This window comes from Bufo gargarizans, chromosome 1 (genome assembly GCF_014858855.1).
Source record: "Bufo gargarizans isolate SCDJY-AF-19 chromosome 1, ASM1485885v1, whole genome shotgun sequence".
NCBI lineage: Eukaryota > Metazoa > Chordata > Amphibia > Anura > Bufonidae > Bufo > Bufo gargarizans.
The window spans coordinates 64,800,518-64,821,295 of record NC_058080.1 but is presented as its reverse complement, the minus strand read 5'-3'; the positions used below and the strand labels follow the sequence as shown (position 1 = coordinate 64,821,295).

Here is a 20,778-nt window from a genome sequence, read left to right as displayed (position 1 = left end):
ATTTGTAGTGGTTAGGAGAAAGTTTCTCAGAGGAGAACCTATTGGGCTTTTTGTCAGTCGACGGGTTGCGTGCAAAGATTTTTGGAGATGGTAAGTTATCAGTACACATCTGCATCATCATACAGCACCTCTTCTCCCTTCTGCCTGAAAGAATAATCCTCGTCCGGCCTCCACTGTAAATACACACAGCTTCACCATTAGGTAGAGGAACATGGAAAGAACAGAAGACAAAGGGGGAAAAAAGGGGACAAACAGTGCACAACGCCATACTGTCCGCCATAGACACTGCAAAGAGGAATGACATTCGCCAATGCGGATCACTGCTCGAACCCAGGAGATCACCTACCGGCACCTTATATCAAATAGTGCCGCCAAGTCCTCCAGGGCAAGAACTGCTATTTCTTCATAGTCAATGCGCAGAAAGGAAAATCGAATTGTCGTCTAGTGAAACCCAAAAACAGTGCTGAGCCGTGCTCCCAGCCAGACCCCATCCCTCCATGGCTACACGCAGGTGGAGGCACATCCTCTGTCCCACAGGAAACAAACTATTTTGTGTCATCATGATGGACCCCTGTTTACCTATAAAGGGGGTATTATCCGAGAGCACCATTATTGCTGTTGCTTGCTCTATTCAGGTCCAGCGTGCTGGAAAGCTTGGCAGAAACACCAGCAGAGCCCCGTAGTGCAAATGTGAACATAGCCGTAAAAAAATAATATAACCCGCAAAAAATATTCTACACTTTTCAAACCAGCCCCTGGATCTGAATACTTTTGTAATTGCAGGTAATTAAATATGTAGTATAACAAGCGCGTTATTTAATAAAATGTATCTGTAGAGCGCCACCTGCTGTTTGTTCTTTTTATAATTTCTCTGTTCTGCTCAGTTCCATCTTTCAACTGCCACCAGCTGCAGTAGAAAGGAAATGCCCCCTAAGGGTACTTTCACACTTGCGGCAGAGGATTCCGGCAGGCAGTTCCGGCGACGGAACTGCCTGCCGGATCCAGCAATCCGGACGCAAACTGATGGCATTTGTCAGGAGGAACCGTCTCACAAATGCATTGAAATACCGGATCCGTCTCTCTGGGGTCATCCGGAAAAACGGATCAGGTATTTTATTTTGCATTTTTAAATGATGGGATAACTCCCTTAACCCGAGGAGTACATATTGACACGAGAGCTGTGCACTGCGTGTCCGCCTTACCAATCCATTGATGCAGGGGACATCGTCGTAGTGAAGAGCCACTCCGCTGGGGCATGAATAGCCGTTTGTGGGGGCTTCACGGTAGGGGTTAGTGGAGATGACTCTTCTGTTCATGAAACTGAAAGAAAAAAAAAAGACACAAGAGAAAATGTCTTATTAAGAGAAGGTCACTTTCTAGTCCAGGTCTTTCACTCCACAGATGCCAATTTCAATCTCTTCCTGCTCCTCGAAAGGCAGGGCAAAAAAAACATTCCGAAAGCTTTTATACGTCCATTTCCATAATGGAGAGCGACCACGTGTGTGACCACCTCCCTGAACACTGAATGCAACACAAGGTGTCAGGACCCCCCTCTGAATTGATCTGCATTGACTGTGGTGCAGAAAGAGTTAAACGGCCAGGATCAGAGTTCATGTCATGGAGACATGTGGACACGTCATCTGTCGATCCTCTGGGTAATTCAGACTGCACACATATTTGCTTACACTTGGATGAGGAATTTCGGGGCTGGATGATACCAAGAAGAATTTGATATTGAGATAGGATTCGTCAGTGAGTCAGGACAGTCCCTGAGGCTACGATCAAGGGTGGAGAATGTGGAGAGGACCCAACGTGACCTCATACTGGGATGTGTAATAGGTCATCCGCTCGTCACCCCGGCACCTTTACGAGCCAGTGGTTACATCTTTGGAATCTACTGTACTTTGAAATGGTATTTACTGTGATATCACTAGTGCTGGGGTGCCAGTGATATCAAACACAGAGGAGAGGGGATCACATGTATATATGGGGAAGCATGGGGACGAGACAATGACCCCAAACACACCTCCAGGCTGTGTAAGGGCTATTTGACCATGAAGGAGAGTGATGGGGTGCTGAGCCAGATGACCTGGCCTCCACAGTCACCGGACCTGAACCCAATCGAGATGGTTTGGGGTGAGCTGGACCGCAGAGTGAAGGCAAAAGGGCCAACAAGTGCTAAGCATCTCTGGGAACTCCTTCAAGACTGTTGGAAGACCATTTCAGGTGACTACCTCTTGAAGGTCATCAAGAGAATGCCAAGAGTGTGCAAAGCAGTAATCAAAGCAAAAGGTGGCTACTTTGAAGAACCTAGAATATGACATATTTTCAGTTGTTTCACACTTTTTTGTTATGTATATAATTCCACATGTGTTAATTCATAGTTTTGATGCCTTCAGTGTGAATCTACAATTTTCATAGTCATGAAAATAAAGAAAATTCTTTGAATGAGAAGGCGTGTCCAAACTTTTGGTCTGTACTGTATATATATATATATAATATATAAAAATTTTTTAAATAGGGGTTTTCTCATCTTAGACATTGGTGGCATATCACTACGGTATACCACCAATGCCAGACAGGTGCTGGTCCCACCTCTAGGACCCGCACTTATCTCCAGAACAGACCTCTGAAAATGAAGAAGAGCACACCACAAGTGCACAGCGTGTTAATCATTCATTACTATGGGAGTTATAAAAGTAGTCAAGTGGGCGCACTTGGCTATTTTTGGAAGTTCTATAAAAATAAATGGAGCGAGCACTGCGCAAGCATGGTCACCGGTCGAGTCACTTCTATGAGTCAGTCAGAGATAGCCAGCGCTCAGCTATTTTCAGCAGTCCCATAGACATAAATAAAGGCTGACTGCACATGTATGGCTGCTCTCCACTCACTTCAGGGGTCCCCTTCTTGAGAGACCCGCACCTCTGGGACCCTGCACCAGTCTGACATTGGTGGCATATCCTAGCAATATGCCGCCAATGTCTAAGATGAGACAACCCTTTTAACCCTTTGCGGCCCTTTAACTAGAACAAAAGAAATTCCCACTGTCAGGGACGGAACATCTCGACCAGCCCGATTTTGTTTTTTCCACCAGAAACAGCGCCACTCTTGTCCATGGACTGTATCTGGTATTGCACTTAATCCCTATTTGAGTGAAATGGGTTGCGCTGTGATACCAGACACAGCCAATAGATGGCAGTGGCACAGTTTCAGCTGGCCCCAATAACCTTTCTCTGGCATGGACACAGAAACTGGGCCTTGTAATTCTGCGGTACAGGTTCCGGCAAAGAAGAATTGTCTTACATTATAACTTTGATTAGGCTACAGCTTCTACGTCAAGACCAACCAGAGGGTCTGCAAGAGATTTTACTGCTGATCGCCACTGGGTGGCACTGTGCAGAAGCGAACTCGCAGGACTAACCACATGGAGATGAATGATCGGGGAAGACGACCACATTTATCTTCATTTTACTTTGCTAAAATGAAATCAGAGGGAGTAGACACAGAAAAGATGCCAAATTGTGGTTTTTGACCTGGTCGACTGAAGTACAGTTAATTTGACCGGACAGAAGAGCGGATTTATAGGTGAACATATCGTCTGCAAAGTAATGTAAATGGACGTGAGGAGTTACTAAATGGATAATTAAGGCCGTACTTGGCAACCTTCCACAAAACAAAGCCAGAAAAAAGTTTGCTTTGAGCTTTTACATATGAAAGTGCATTTTAGGTGAAGCAATGCCCAGCGAGCAGGCATGAAACACGATGTCATCTGTTTTGAGATTTCAAGATCTCTGCTTGCTGTCGGTAAATGCAAACATTCCTATATATATATATAATAGGAAGTAGAAAGCTTGTTCAGGCCTAGTCCTACTCACACAGTAGAGGTAACAACAAGGTATCAGTGGAGCAATCCACCAGAAGTGCAGAGGTTTGTGATGCTGCTGGGTTCAGCTCGCCGAGGATGGGTCTACACTGATACATTGTAACAAATTCCAGCCACTAAGCAGCTTAGTCCCTTAGGTGTGCGGGACCAGTCTTCACCTATCCTCTTACCAGAAAGACTGCTTAGCTGTCTGGATGACATTGGCGGTGGTGTCCACATCGATGTAGTCATAGTGCAGCGCTCCGGGATCTGTAGAGGAACCCGTTTCTGCCAGTAAGATGCCGATCCACCTGCCCATGTTTTCTGAAGATGAGGCCTAAGAAGAGGAATAAGCAACGTTATTAGTGCGGAGAACATCCAGGCCTCTCGCAGGGGCGTTACTACCATAGCGGCAGACCATGCGACTGCTATGGGGCCCAGTGCAAGAGGGGGCCTAGTCTTACTTGGGATTGTCTCCTCTTCTTCTGGAGGTGAAAACTTGGTGAGGACTCTACCCTCTAAAGCAGGGGTGCACAACCTACAGTCCGGGGGCCACATGCGGCCCTCGATACCATTCTGTGCGGCCCCCAACCATGTGGGCAACACATGTATGTCCATGGATGAGAGTACTAGAAGTGTAACGAGACATTAACAATATATACTGCATGTTCAATATGCCATAAATATAGTATTTCAGTTGGTAATACCCCTTTAAGTTTTATTTTCGGCCCTTTGAATTGGTTCAGGCTGACAATGTGGCCCCCAACCAGAAAAGGTTGTGCACCCCTGCTCTAAAGGAACAACTTCTCAAAAGAAGACGTGGAAAAATGTCCCAAGGGTCATTGAAAAGGGTTTAGGCAGAAACCCTTCTGTCCTGTGTGGGGGGGCCTGGTTTGCTCCATGCTATGGGGCCCTTACTTCTCTATGTATGCCACTGCCCTCTCGTAAGGTCATCGATTCAGCCATTGCTACTTTTTGTGGTAGACATTTCTCTACATCAGGGATCAGCAACCTTCGGCACTCCAGCTGTGGTGAAACTACGACTCACAGCATGCACACTTGCTTAGCTATTTTCAGAACTCCCATAAAAGTGAATGGAGCATGCTGGGAGTCGTAGTTTCAACACATCTGGAGTGCCAAAAGGTTGCTGACTGTTGCTCTACATTTACTATACAGAATCCTAGATGTGCCCCAGCCGGCCGCTCAGTTCTCCTTTCATTATAAGAGACCTTCCATCCCACTTTGAAAATATCCAGTTCTTCAAATTTTAAGGTCAGAATATCGAAGAATGCTTAATAACAGACTGACACTTCCAGATCGCCTCTCAGCAGTCATCTCAGTATCATCACAGGCAGGATTACAATGAAAGTTGACACCTATATAGAAATAACCCAGGACCTAATATTAACAATAGGTGGTGGTCATAGCTCACCTCCTCCCTGCACAATGACCTCTACACAGGTCGCAGAGCATGCCCACAACACTCTCACAAAAAAAAAAAACCAATCCTGTATTTTAAGCATCTGCTTTAGCCATTTCCACGTGAAATCCATTATTTTAGACGGGAAAAAAACAAACTTTTTTTTTTCAGGTAAAATAACAGATCCTAGACTGAAATGGCTAAAACTGATGCAAAATGTGCATAACAGCAAAACGGATGCTTGAGATACAGGATCCTTTTTTTCGTTGTTTTCTGTTCTTTTGACGGATCAGCAGAACGGAAAATTGAATAATGTGTGAACCCGGCCTTATAGAAGGCAGTTATCTTCAGGCTACTGTTTCCTATGGTCCACGCGACTATAGCAGGGACACAAGTGACATAATCTTCAACATTGTGCACACTCATAAACGCCACCAGGTTGTACTTTGAAGAAATTGGTTTTGAATCTAAAATGCTTCCTACTTTAGGATGAACCCAATACTTTTGATGACTGTAGCTATGACTAGGCAACCTGGAATACATAGGCAGACATGGAACCATGGAATACATAGGCAGACATACCTCTAGCACGGCCACCTCCTGGCCATTACGGAGAAGACGGAACGTTAGGGGATGCTTGGAGTCCAGGCCTGGGATGACTTCACATCCTCTCAGAGGTATGGAGACTATGTGCGTCTTAAGATCGGTCCTGTCTTTATGGAAGATGAGTTTATGGTCTTTGACCCGGCACCACCGCTCCCTCCACCGGTTGTTGCTTAGGACATTTAGGTAGCCTTAAATGGAGTAAGAAATAAAACAGTATAACAAACATGACATCATTCTACTATAGCTTATAGACACATAAAAGGAGAAAAAAATCTACATATTTTTTTCTACATTTCTTACCACACGTTGGAACGTCTTCTTCTGCCGATGAGGTCTGCTCATCCGTACTTGGTTTCTTCTTCCCCAGACCAATTATTTTTGTTATTTTCTTTCCCGTTACTTTGGTTACTGTACCTTTCGGCTCAGCTTTTGTGCCACTTTTCTTTCGTTTCCCTGGGGAGGGGGTGAGAACACAGCATTTAGTCCTTAGTCTTCTACCTGACAATATATCTGCATATCTGTGTGCATTCCTGATAATTTAGGAGAAGTCGTCTGAGACTCAGGTCATTCCTTGTATGGCATCACAGTAACTATTGCGCATGCGCCGGCTAACGAGGCGGTCCATCGACGCATGCGCATTAATTACTGTGATGCCGTACAAGGAATGGGCATCGCAGTGTGCATGCGCCGGCCGACGCACTGAGTGCGCAGGCGCGGGATCTCGGCGAAACAACAAGTTGGTAGATAGGCGGTCAGAGGGAAAGGATGGGCGGGCGGAGGGTAGGAAGAGGCGAGGGGAACCGAAGAAAAGGCTGAGCTAGCAGGGCACCTACGAGGGTAACGCCGCCCGTGGGCACCTGCCAGCCCTCATTTGCATATGTTATAAAGATCGTTTTTGATGGTTCTATAAGTCCAGGATTGATGCCAGAGGTAACGTTTTTATTAACTGTAAGCATGCTAGGGAGCTGTGGGAAGGGTTAAAAAAAGTGAAATGCTGGTGACAGGACTCCCTTTAAAGGGGTCATCTAGGAATGAATATTGATCTCCTGTGCTCTGGATAGGTCATCGATATCAGATGAGTGGGAGGTGACACGCGGGACCCCTGCCTGATCAGCTCCATGAGCGCCGCAGCCTCATCCTAGGCCGGTGACATCACTGTACACCAGTCACATGGCCTAGTTGCTGCTCAGTCCTATTCAAGTTAATGGAGCTGCACTGCCATACAAAACACTGCCACTACATGATGTAGGGCGCTGTGATTGGTAAGCTGCCGGGAACCCCCTGTGGTCACCATAGCTCCAGTGAGCGCGGAGGCTCCCTGAAACAGGTGACTGGCGGGGGGGATGCTGAGACTTGGACACCCGCTTATGTGATAATGCTGACTATTTTTTTTTCCATGTCAGTATATTTTAAAAATGTATATAATCCTGCAATTTTTACACTGGCCACTAGGCCTCAATACGTTGAAGGGATTCTGTCAGCCCGATTTTCATATCATATCAGTCTCCTTTATCTAATTAAAAATATACTAGTTTTACACCCACCTGTCCTTACATTTTTGATAAAAATCGATTTATATGCTAATTACCTTCATAACGTGCCCAAGGGGCTGTCCCGCCGGCCGTTGGTGCCCAGATGCCCCTTCTCTTGGAGCCCAGCGCCGCCCCGCTGTTAATTATTCACTCCTCTCCTCAGTTTTTTTTTTTTTTCGCAGTGCGCCGTAATCTTGCGCATGCGTCGATGTTACATATGTCCAGGCCCGCGCAGTGTCCTGGCAGCAGCCTGTGTTTGATGCTTGAAAGGGGTATGTGTCGTGTGTACTTGTCGGCCAGGTGGGGGGGCAGCGTGTATTTGGACTGCGTGTACGGTGTTTGGGGTGTGATTTATGCTCAATTTGTAGCCTGTGTGGAAAAGGAGTGCAAAATGGAGTGAGCGGAGGTAGATTAACCCCTTGCAGTCATGCCCGTGTCACATGCCGGGACGGCGCATATGTGACAGGGGGCCTTAGGGTCCATTCACACGTCCGCAAAATGGGTCCGCATCAGTTCCGCAATTTTGCGGAACGGGTGCAGACTTATTCATTTTCAATGGGGCCGGAATGTGCTGTCCGCATCCGCGGATCCGCACTTCCGCCTCCGTGCTTCCGTTTCTGCAAAAAAATTAGAACACGTCCTATTCTTGCGGACAAGATTGGGCATTTTCTATTATAGTGCCGGCGATGTGCGGTCCGAAAATTGCGGAATGCACATTGCCGGTGTCCGTGTTTTGCGGAGCCGCAAAACATTTACGGACGTGTGAATGGACCCTAAGAGGGGTTCTTCGGGGATTTACATATTGATGACCTATCTGAGATCGGAGAGGGTCAGACTCCTGGAAATGTATCGGCAACTGGCTTGCCCGGACACACACTGTCCAACCAGGGATGAAACTGTACAGGGACGCACCCTATTAACGTCTGGATGTCTATTAATTCATACATATATTTCCAGGAGGAATAAGAGAAGAACTGCCCAATGCAGGTTTATATAAAAAAAAGATGCTCCACACATTTATTAAATCAGACGTGTCAGATGAGTGGACTTTTCCTATTTAACAATATGGATGATACGTGAAATGGGAAAGTATTGAATTGTCACAAAAAGTTTCAAAAAATCTTGCAGCATAGTCCATACAACTTATGATAAGATTAGACACCGACATGGCCGTTGGTGACTTTTCCCACAGTAATGATGTTTAGCCTACGTCCTTGGTATGCCAATGGCCAGTGCCAGGGATGCCGCAATGAGAAGGAATGTCTGTGACCGGCTTTTCTTGGCCCCCATTACCATGAAAGCAGAATCTGAGGCTGGGCCAAGCTCTGTGTCACTTTCCTTGTGATTAATGGAGGCCATGAGGTCGACCACAATGAACACTAAGCAGAACAGACAGAACCTATTATTCGTCATATATATACGCCGCCGGCGATTCCCCCACTGTGCCTCGGGGTGTAGTGAGAACCCACCAGGGGCCACGTGACACTCTAGTCTGGGAATGATTCTGTGGACCTATTCCATGTCCTGATGCCGTCAGGATGTTCCCCCTGCAGCGTGGCGCGGGAGAGGAGTAAGGTAGGTCGGCGTATGCTGCGTTTTTTAATAATCTTTAAAAGGGGTTCTCCGAGATCTCAGACCGGCCAACATCTTATCTGCAGAGGTGACATCCTGTACAGCTGGACTTTACTGTATACAGCACAGTGGCCGTTACCTTTTCCTACCAGGAGAACGGTAACGTCCAGTCGTCAATTTAACGATAAACTTCTAGGAGGAATAACAGAGGGATAGCACAACACAGTTCTAATAGCACGCGCCTTTTAAAGTTAAGCAAGGCTATTACTTTGCAGCCTTAATTCATTTGCAATCCCATATAATCCTGCTGTCACTGATGTTTCCGCTCAGCCATGTCTTTAATTGGCAGCACTGCCATTAATATACCGCCACATCTGACATATAAATGAACGTGGCGGCCTTGAGGATGAATGCTCTCAGCGGCGGCAGATGATGAAACCCTCACATCAGAAGGGCCTGTAAACACTGTTCCCAAGGTCGTACTTCTGCCTCGGACTAAATACGGCTGTGTGGTTGGCGGCCTGACAGCGACGGGATAAACTGCAGGAGGAAATCAATAGGCAACCCGCCGAGATCCGCTCTAATGTTGCAGCCGCTGGATGGCTTATGAGAGATGACAAAATCAATGATCGGCTTAACCTGCTGGAAAAGCCTGAGCGACAGACAGCTTCCGATTCTCACCTCAGCTCTGGCCCCCGCAAACCCAAAAATGAGTAAGAGAGCGAAGAACGCAAATCTGACGACCTCAACACAGAATGATATCCAATGGGCAGACAGAAGCTTCCACAGAACCCACCGATGCCTCGTTAAAGGGGGACCCCCCCACCATCCCATAAATACTACATACCAATAGCCTCTGTGAAGGAAAATTCCATGCAGGGCACTAGAAGTGTCCATTCACAAGTCCACAGAATATGTCTGCATCCGTTCCACACATTGCGGAATGGGTGAGGACCCATTCATTCTCTATGGGGCAGGAATAGATGCGGACAGCACACAGTGTGCTGTCCACATAAGCATTTCCGGAGCGCCCCCCCCCCCCCCCCCCCGCAGACAAGAATATGCAGTTCTGTGGGGGTGCCGGCCGGGTGTATTACGGACGTGTGAATGGACCCTAAGGGTACGGCCCCACTGCGCGGTCATGTGAAGCTCTGTATTTACATGCAGTGATCACCTCCACAGTATGAGAACGTGTGATCACTATTGCGATCGCTCGTCCTCATACAGCTGCATGGTTTCGTGCTTTCTAAATAGCGATCTGCTGCCCTGAAACGATAATTTACTAGTACACACTAACGCCAGGTTCCCCTTTAGACGGGCAGATTGTCAGGAGTAACGTTCGTTCCCGATAATCTACCCAAATATCGCCCCGTCTAAATCCACTTTTGGGGCTGTATTAGAACTGCAGATGAGCATTAGGATTGTCGGGGAGGACAATCGCCTGCTCGTCAGTGAAGGAGGGCGCTGCTATTATATGCAGCAATCTCCTCTACAGTATGTGGAGAAGAATGAGCACTAATGCCATCGCCTGTCCCCATACAGAATCTTTATTTGCCGGCAGCAGAGCTGTGATTAGATGGCATGATCTGCTGCCGGCAAACAATGATTTTTTTAGCCTGCATGAAAAATGCGATTGCCCAATGAACGAGCAAGTTTGCTTGTTCATCGGGTAATAGGTGTCACTGTTAGGGCTCATGCACACGACCATCTGCTGGCTGGGCCCATGCTGCGGACCGCAAATTGCGGTCCGCAACGCACAGGCGCCGACCGTGGGGCAGCCACAGGCAGATCGCGGACCCATTCACAAGAATGGGGCCCGCGATCCACATCCGACGGTCCACACCGCAAAAAAGTAGTGAATGCACTACTTTTTTGCGGTGCAGAGGCACAGACAGAAAACCCACGGAAGCACTCCGTAGTGCTTCCGATCCGTGCCTCCGTTCCGCGCCGCATCTCCTGAATTGCGGACCCATTCAAGTGAATGCGTCCGCGATCCATGATGCACATGGCCGGTGCCCGTGTATTGCGGATCCGCCGTACGCGAGCCGCAATACGGCCAGGCAACGGCTGTGTGCATGAGCCCTTATACAGGCAGATCATCACTAAGGAGCGTTCCTACAAACGCTTGTTAGCAATGATCTGGCCGACCCTCCGTCAGTTAATACAGGCCTTAGACTAAGGGCTCATTCAGACGGCCGTATGAATGAGCCTGCATCCGTTCCACAATTTTGCGGAACGGGTGCGGACCAATTCATTTCTATGGGGCCGCAAAAGATGCAGACAGCACACCATGTGCTGTCCGCATCCGTGGTTCCATTCTGCGTCTCTATAGAAAAGATAGAGCAGGTCCTATTCTTGTCCACAATCGCAGACAAGAAGAGGCTTTTTTATTATGGTTGCGGCCACGTGCGGTCTGCAAAATGCAGAACGCACACGGCCGGTATCCGTGTTTTACAAATTCGCTAAACACTACGGTCGCCTGAATGTGCCCTAAAGGACAGAATTCTAGCACAACACTACACCGCCTGTTCTTCTCAGAATCTCCATTGTATTATTTCTGCGCAGGGTTATCAGCGTTTCTGAGCCATCCGGTGCCCGGCGCCGACACATCTGCTCCAGGCTGCTGTCAATTTCATGAAACTGCTTGAATTACTCCTAGGAAGTTTCAAAAGTGGGCTATATATAATGTTCTTTGGTGCAGGACTGCTTCACGGCCCAGGATAATAACTATCCGTGCGCTCTCCAAGTGATGCAGAGAAGGCTGGTGGGGTCAGACCCGTGATTATGAAGCCGGGGGAGCAGAGGCCACACATACAGGAACCACAGGGTTATACATGAGCTACTGCAAGGAAGTCAATTCTCCATAAAGAATAACACTAGAAGAAAGCCTACAGCTGGAAGGATGCCGGGTGGTCCACCCAGAGGAGATAAGAGGAAGTCATTCAGTCTTAAAGACACAGACGGAGACGGAAACCGTCTCGTGTAAATCACTATGTCCATTTGTAAAGAGTGGCTGAAAACGGCAGAAGCTCCTGATGGCCTACGCTTAAGCCTAAGGTTGGTGGTGGTCTAACTTCACGGATCACCACCGGTCAGTTAACTGGTCGTTATTTATCAGGCACATCTCCGCATTTTTAGTATTACATTACTACTCACTTGAAGGGGCCGAGCTGCAGTACTAGGCACAGCCACTACTAAAAGTACTTCTCTGTGCCTGGCCAGCAATGCGGAGGAACGGTGGGGTGCTGGGAATCAGACCCCTACAGATTGGATATCGAAGACCTATTTTAAAGGATAGGACAGCTGATCTCCAGGGAAGCCGTTTTTAGAGGAAGGGTTGTCTTGACCAGACCATGAGCTATGGACAGGGCTACCATAGAGGTTTCCATTCTGAGTGTTCACCTGTGACCCACTGTAGCTGGATCTGGTCCAGAACTGAAAGTTGCAAGCCCTAAATATGTCCAATGCCTAGTATCTATACATCTATCTACAACATGCCATGCCGTCCAATATACGCACACATCTGCAACAAGTGGCCCCTTTCAATGTAAGGGGTGATCAAGCTATGAACATACCAGGGTCCTTGCCATTGACAACTGCTGTGCTATTCTCCACATTGCACTCCCCGTCTGAGCTCGGCCTCTCCGACGATTTCTGATCAAAATAAAAAAGACAACGTATTAATTAATTAAGTTGGTGCTCATGTTTTCTAAGCTCCTTCATATTCTGGATGCCTGCAGTCACCACTAGGGGGAGCTCAGAGGGGGTTTTCTAGGTGATAAATAAATAAATCATACTCACCACACCGATCCCTGATACCACAAGGTCCAGCAGGGGACCATGAAGAAGTGGATTGGGAGCAGTGGAGGAAGATCAGTGAGGTAATTCTGTTATGCATACACTGTATGCAGTAAGCTCCCCCTAGTGGTGGCAAGAGGCAGCCAGAATATGATCATCCAATTTAAAGGCTATGGAGGAGATTTGGGACTTTGTATCAGAAAAATGAAACTCTGACTACTATAAATGGATATGTTGGCCCTGTTCAGATTAATAAACTAAAATAACACTCAAGTCAATTACAAACATCACTGATAAATAGGTTACATTAGGCGAAGAATACCTTTTCTATTTCTGTTTTTGGCACAGGAGAACTCGAAGAGGGTCCATCCGAGTCCACGGTCCCACATACTTCTTTTATTACCTGCAAGCAAAGGGAAATAAATCAGACCTGTCAGATTATGCGATATTTCTAACCCTATACGTCACAGCATGAACATAAAATGTCAAACATATCGAGAAATCTGCCCCATAGGGCTCCAAGACTCCGGTTTCCCTTCACACAGTAAACTTATAAAACCCCACTAGGGGGAGCTCAGCGCAATACAAATATCAGAGCTCCCTCTACTGGCGGCTTCAGGAAAATGCAATGGATCTCAGAACTGATCGGGGTCCCACCACCATTCAAGGTTTTATGACTTGGAAGGGGTTTATGACTATCAGCTTTTCTAAACATTAAAGGGGCTCTCTGTTCAATCTGCTGCAATAATCCAATGGTGGGCTTTACTGTATTCTGTATATAAGCTGTGACCTTTGGCCGTGTATGAGGCCTTATCTATGTCCTTCTCATTTACCGTATACATTTGCACCATAACTAAGTCTGCAGGTGCGCGGTCCACATAACCGTCGCAGATTATACCAATCGCTGGAACCTACATCAAAAGCCGTTTCATGGCCACGGCCCAAAATAAGCAGCGTTTTCCATAATGCCTCTGCAAGTCTGCGTTCTGGTTTGCAAAGAAAAACAAAATGGTCTGGTCGTGATATTATCAGCCGGGGCGGCCATCGAGGAATATCAACAAGTCGTCGTTCTTTTTTTTATGTTCCTTCTTGAAACAAACACATGAAATTCCATGAAGGTTTATTTTTAAAGGGATTGTCGAGGATTAGAAACATGTGGCAGCACCACGCCTGTCCATGGATTGCAGCTCGGCATGGCAGAAATAAACGAGGCTGGACTGCAATACCGCACACAACCTGTTCACAAGCGTGGCGCTGTGATCAGAAGAAAGCAGCCAGTTTTTTGTTAACCCCTAAGTAAATCCCTGCCCTTTCTATGCTTAGGAGTCCAGTGGGCGGTTCTACTCACTGTGTGCATACAGAGATAGCTGTCAATCACCGATAGGACCGCCCACCGGACTCCTAATCATAGACAGGTCAGAGAATAAAATGAATTACGGTAACGTGACACAGGGTAATGTCTATGTGTTGTGTATAATCTTTAGTGTTTTCTTTCTTTATAGCCCTGCTGTTATCTTGGTCATGGACTTCAGCTGAGCTGCATTGTCTGTTAGGAGTCTGAGGTAGACTAAAAATCTGACAGCTGTCTCATCCGAGGCTCAGGACGCTGTTGTGTCTCTTCATCATGTGGTTAAAGGGGTTTTCCCCATCTCAGACAATGGGGGAAAATCGCTAGGATATGCCCCCATTGTCTTATCGGTGGGGGTCCCACCTCTGGGACCCACACCTTCACCAAGAACGGAGTGGGGAAAGTGGTGGCCGGCTACCGCCAAGCGCTCTTGCCATAGAAGTGAATGGGAGCGCACCACACTTGTGCGGCCACCGCTCCAATTCATTTCTATGGGGCTGAGTCAGTGCGCCCTCCACAACTTGCAGGGTACCATTCTCCATGTAGGTCCAGGTCCCAGAGGTAGGACCCGCACCTATCAGACAAGGGGAGCATATCTAAGTGATATGCCCCCCCCCCATTGTCTGAGATGGGAATACCCCTTTAAATGTAAGTGCACTACAGTGGCCACTTCAGGGGAGATGAAGCATTGCATGGTGTCCACAGACCATCAGTGCAATGCATGGACATGATCCATCCTCCGCAGTATGAGATGTGCACATCGTTCTGCCTACAAGACTAGAGTCCCAAATAAGAGAACTCCTTCTACAGCTAGACAAGCCATTTCATATGGTTATCTGGCTTAGAAAACCCATCTGTAAACACTGGCTAATTCAGACTGATAGTTAGGCCCTGGATTCAGGACTCTCGTCTGGCCAGAATAGTGTTAATAGAGAGGAGGACCCGACACATCCTGCATTATCTGGACAGCCCATTGATTTTAATAAGTGTAATACTTAATGTGCCCTGCGGGGGTGCTGCAGAGAAATAAAACCTGTGCCAACAGGTTCCCACTCAGATTACAGCTGCTTGGTAAGGGTGTGTTCACACTCCTTAAATTCCATGCAGATTTTGGCGTGTATTCGGTCCCGAAATCCGCGGCGGATTTAAAATCTGCTGGTGTAGAAGCTCAAAGCACCTCAACCTGACCTATCCAAACCATGTACAGCACAAACTCTTCCCTCAAACAAAGGAATCCAATTACTCAGCATCCTGGAACTTTATTTTTACCTCTTGTTTGACATTTGAACTCATTGTGGACTTTTTTTTGGCCCCCGAGCGCTGATTAAGTTATTTTGGCAGGCGCTTTGTGTAATGCAAGCTGCAGACAAAACACTGGGAAGCGCTTTGGCAAGTGCACAAAAGTAGCGTTGAAGAATTCATGCTCTCCATCAAGTCCCCCCCCCCCTGTCACACCTCGTGCACATATAGGTGCGGACTCGTGTTTATGTTAAAGTCGATATCTGGCTATAAAAAAAAAATATATATAAAAATCTGCTGCGCTCATCACATTCTGCCCTGAACCGGCTATACGCAAAGTCTCGGCAGGAAAAGACTCTTGATTAAATCCGTCCTCCTACCCTAAAAGCTGCCGCTTCTTACAGCTGTGCTGCCTCTAAAAGGGCATTAGTCCCAAAAACAGGGAAAAAATTCCAAAAAGTCACCAGAAAATACAGTCCTGATCATGTGTTGCATCCGCCGAGCATGCATATATATTGGAAGACGGAAGGAATGGCCACCTTTAGACGCAATCTCTGCAGCCCTATAGTTACTCCCCTGACAAGGAGTGTAAAGGGCCTGGTTCCACATGTCAAGTGCCATATATATATAAAACCGTACATGCTGTATACCGATACACTGTGTCTGAGCAAGGAGAAGAATTTGGCCTCAGACAGCCTTCGTCCTGTCGTGACCCTTTCCTTGGTCAAGCAGCTTCATTCTAATTAATAGTTATTGTGTTTGCTTCTTAAGGAAGGGCTTGAAATGACAGGGATTCCACCGTGCCGTTTCCTGTACGCAGCCCTCAGGCCATTAATGTGGTTTTGCTGTCTAGACTAACGCTCACCTCAGATGTGGCCTTCTCTTTGCTCCTGAATATGGCTCCTTCATCCACTGTGTATAATGTTCTGTCCTCCTATCACTTACTGGCTATTAGGCTGGGGCCACCCGGCGGCATGTGATGTGTGATGACGGTCGATGGAGACACGTGACCTCCTGTGACACAATGCTGTTGGATTTTCGGTTGCAATTCAGACGCGACTTTTCCATCATAGACAAGAATGCAAGTTGAGTTGTTTTTTCGTTTTTACAGCCAAATCACAGCTCTAAAATAGTCCCACGACAGCAAGTGGCAGATAAGTGGCACAAATGGGTTTGGGGCACGCAATTTTTTGGGGTCTTGCTGTTGCACGACACATGACACTGTGTAGTCCTAGCCCTATAATTCAACTAAAGGGGTTGTTCTCACTTCAGAAAATCGCATTTGTCTTGTAGAGAAAGTTAATACAAGACACTTCTCCATATTGTCTCGTTTGCTGGCTGGATTCATTTTTCCGTCACATTATATATACACTGCCCGTTTCCATGCTTAAGGGCGGGCGATATGGCCTAAAATCTATATTGCAATATAATTTTAGGAATGTGCGATATGCGATATATATCGCGATATATTCTATATTTCAGGGGGGGGGGGGGGTTAAACTTTTCTTTTAAAACGTTTTATTTAATAACAATTTTCCTCTTTAGGGGCTAGAACCCTTGTCCTATTACCGCTAATAGAGCAATAGGACTTCACAGTCTCCCTGCTACCCTGTGCAAACAGCAGCAGGGAGATTACCATGGCAGCCAGGGCTTCAGTAGTGTCCTGGATGCCATGGTAACCAATCAGACCCCCCAACTTCATGCGAGTGCACCGCATCTAATCCACTTAAGGACTACTCTAAACCAGTGTATCCAACGGAGCCGATCTGAAACCTAGCCCGGAAAATTGGTATATTTGGATCCAAACAAGCGGGACCACGTGCAGCAACCGCACTGCCAACAAGTGACGCACACTAACAACTGCTGGATTCACCTAACCGCAAAGAGAAATACCAAGAGTGGGTTTCGACAGACGGCTGAGGTTTCTCCTAAGTTTTACAACAGCTGGAGGGCCGCAGGATGAGCATCCCTGCCCTAGGGTGACGGTGGTTCCCACTATGTTGTCACGCTTCAGTGTGGGAGGAAAACACCACACAGAGCATAAGAGGGAAGGGGGGAATAGGGAATCAGGCCTGAGAACTAGGGAACGAAAATGGACACCTCCAAGTGAAAACCCTAACCAAAATCCTGACTGACTACCAGTATGTAGGTATCCAGAAAAATAAAAAAATGGAGACAGCACGTCCAAAAGGTGCAAAAAGTGGAATTTATTCCAGATGCAACGTTTCGGCTGTGTGTTAGCCTTTTTCAAGCATACTGACTACCAGTATGAACAGACCCCAAAGTTAGGTGAGTTCATACACAGGAATACCTAGAATTCTATCAAGCCCTATAAGACCCTGGTACTAATGGCAGGGACAAGACTACCTGTTACTCCAAAAGGAAGGACGAACAGGAGTCTCCTTCAGGCCTAATACAAACAATAGGGAAATGCCACACACAGAACCCCAACTTAATACAAAAGGGAAAGGAAAGACTTAACTTCAAAGGAGCAATGGAAGCACCAGGAACTCAGCCGAGATCCAGCCACAATCTATCCAAAGGTCCAAACAGAAGCTATAAACCTCACAGCATTGTGGTAGAAGCAATAATAAATAGAGAAGGTTAAATGACCCTAATAACCACACCTGGGGACAGAAGGTGTGGGAAGCACCAGAAACGACACAAACGTCATTTGATCCAAAAGGAAAACATGTGAAATCAAACCACGTGTTGCCAGTCTCACCGATCTCCTGCCACCTTTCGCGGGAACGTCCGTGACATATGTTATCTAATCCTATCTCTTAGAGCCACCCAATCACATATGGCTGAGTGATCAACCTGCACCTCTCTGCTGCTGAGGGCACACGTTACGACTGTCTTTTCTCGGTTCAGCTGGGGCCATGTGAGAGTCGTATGGGAGAGCAGACGATAATGCCACCCACGATAGGCAAAGGGCACTGACATCTATCCAGCGTTTCCACTTTTTTTGTCTTTTAGATCTTCCTATTAGGTCATATGGGTGTCAAAGAGGAGGATAGGGTCCCAAGCTGGGAGATGCTGGAACGAGTGGCTCCCGCTACAGAGAAGCGGAAGTGTTCATATATTCAAATCAATAGAATTTTCCAAATCAAGGCAGGCACAGAAGTGGCTATGGGAGTGATAGGGTACAGCTACATGGCGACACTGGTCGCAGCCAGGATCCCAGAGTAGCCGTGATCCCAAAGAAATGAACAGTGTTGGATTTTTTGGCGACTTGCACAGCAATGCTATTCATTTCTATGGGATCACCGCTAACCAGTATCACCATGTAGCCTTACCCATACACATGACGGCTCATACACACGACGTATGTATTTTGTGGTCTGCAAAACACGGATCAGCAAATAATACGGATGACATCCGCGTGCACTGAACAGAACAGCTGCCCCCTAATAGAACAGTACTATCCTTGTCCGTAATGCAGACAATAATAGGACATGTTCTATTTTTTTGGAGAACGGACAGACGGAAACGGAATGCTTATCGAGTGACTTCCGTTTTTTTTTTTTTTTGTGGACCCACTGAAACGAATGGTTCCACATACAGTCCGCAAAAAAAAATACGGAATAGACAGACTGCGTGAGAGCCCTTGGACTGACAGACATGGAGTCTTGAACGAAGGGGAGAGTGTCTGCCTATACAGGTAAAAATGGTCTACTAGGAAGAGCAGCTCTGCAGTATAAACTGCTGCTCTAACAGCAGTGAAATATTGTAAAGAAGAGGAACATACACGTAAAAAGTTATATCTGAATGACAAAGGACTCATTCTTGATTGTGAGCTTGACGGGCGAAGGAAGCAGTGTAAGAATTCGCACCTCATCGGGGAAAACGCCAACAGCAATCACAATGTGCAGCAGCGAAATCCGTTTTCTTCCAAAAAGAAATCTGGGGCTTAGCGGCACAATGATTTCCTTTGGCCAGCTCTGACTGCTACATAATGTTATACTTTGTGTTCGGTGAACTTGCTGCAGTTTATGAAAAAAAAGCAGAGCGTCTTCCGAATGGAGCTCAGGAGGAGATTTCACGCATGAATGTGTAGTAGTTGGAAATGTGACTTGAAAATATTACATGAAACAGATCTGGCGCTCCAAAAAGCAAAAAGAGGGGGGGGGGGGGGGGGGAATAGTCAGATGTTACATTAGCATTTTCCGAAAAACATGAAAAAGCGTAAAACTGGAATTTTGGACGAGGCGTTGATAGGGAAACATAAAGGAACAGCTGTAGTGCTGCAACCCCCATCATCATGTAGCATGGAAATGAGAGAACAGCTGAATGTGATCGGTTACAAAGGAGAAAGATTGCAACCCAAGTTCCCAAAATTCCCTGGAAATGTTTATCTAAAATGCAGTGCCATAGAAGAGGCAAAGGCAATTGCAATAGGGCCCATGAAGGAAGGGAAGCTAAATCAGGTTGCCCTGTAATTCTTCTGGGTAGTGTGAACTACTTACATTAAAAGGGTTTTCCAACATTTTTTTATTTTTTTTTTGGTTAGTTAAAGGGGTTTTCTGGGAGTTTTATACTGATGACCTATCCTCTGGCTAGGTCATCACTATCTGATCGGTGGTGGTCTGACACATGGAACCCCCGATCAGCTGTTTGAAAGCGCCACAGCCTCCGCGCAGAGTACATTGTACAGTGCACGTGCTTGGTATCGCAGATCAGCCCCATTCACGTCAATGGATCTGAGCTGCGCCTAGGCCATGTGACCGATGACTGTGACATCACTGGCCTAGGCAAAACTGCGAGAAGGTTGAGGCGCTACTGTGAGCACCGGTGTCTTCTCAAACTGCTGATCGGTGGGGGTCCCGGGTGTCAGACCCCGACTAATCAGATACATCAGTTAAAAAAATCTCGGAAAACCCTTTTAACAGCTGTGTATTACCATTCTCTTTGCCAATAGGGTGTACCAGTTTCAGACTGTATAGGGGCACTCCCAACAGAAAAAGGAAATGGTAGCAACCAAACATTTCCAGGGGAAAATTCTCTAGAATGTTTTTTTTTTTATGATAAATATGTGAATCAAGTAAAGCTTTCCTGAACGCATCTGAATCCTCGTCACAGCGATCGGCGAGGGTCTCAGCACCCACCAAAAATCAAAATCTTTCATATGTCCCTATGACTTTTGGAAAGTGCATTTACTTTTTTAATATTCCGTAAATTGTGTATTAAGGTGCAACTTTCCAATACAAATCTCGTCCCAATTCTGAGGGGCTGTGACAGGTACAGGACAGTATTATTCTACGTGTAGAGATGCTTATTCTAAACCATTGGATCCAATGGAAGGTAGGGGTGGGCACAGGCTGCTCGTAGACACCGGATTTCTACACAATTGGGATAGGAAATATTAAAAAGATGCTCTTATCTTCTACCCTCTGGGAGA

At 46.7% G+C, this 20,778-nt stretch overlaps 1 protein-coding gene across 2 annotated transcripts in view; it reads right to left on the bottom strand.

Moving 5' to 3' along the window:
• Positions 1-20,778, bottom strand: part of AFAP1 (actin filament associated protein 1) — a 117,420-nt gene that overhangs the window by 21,456 nt on the left and 75,186 nt on the right. For both annotated transcript variants that reach the window (XM_044295904.1, XM_044295913.1), the window contains exons 7-12: positions 13,113-13,193; positions 12,568-12,646; positions 6,189-6,341; positions 5,865-6,076; positions 4,054-4,199; positions 1,203-1,320 (exon numbers count right to left, since the gene is read on the bottom strand). In XM_044295904.1, coding sequence (XP_044151839.1) covers positions 1,203-1,320; positions 4,054-4,199; positions 5,865-6,076; positions 6,189-6,341; positions 12,568-12,646; positions 13,113-13,193 — 789 coding nt within the window. The remainder of the gene's footprint in view (positions 1-1,202; positions 1,321-4,053; positions 4,200-5,864; positions 6,077-6,188; positions 6,342-12,567; positions 12,647-13,112; positions 13,194-20,778) is intronic.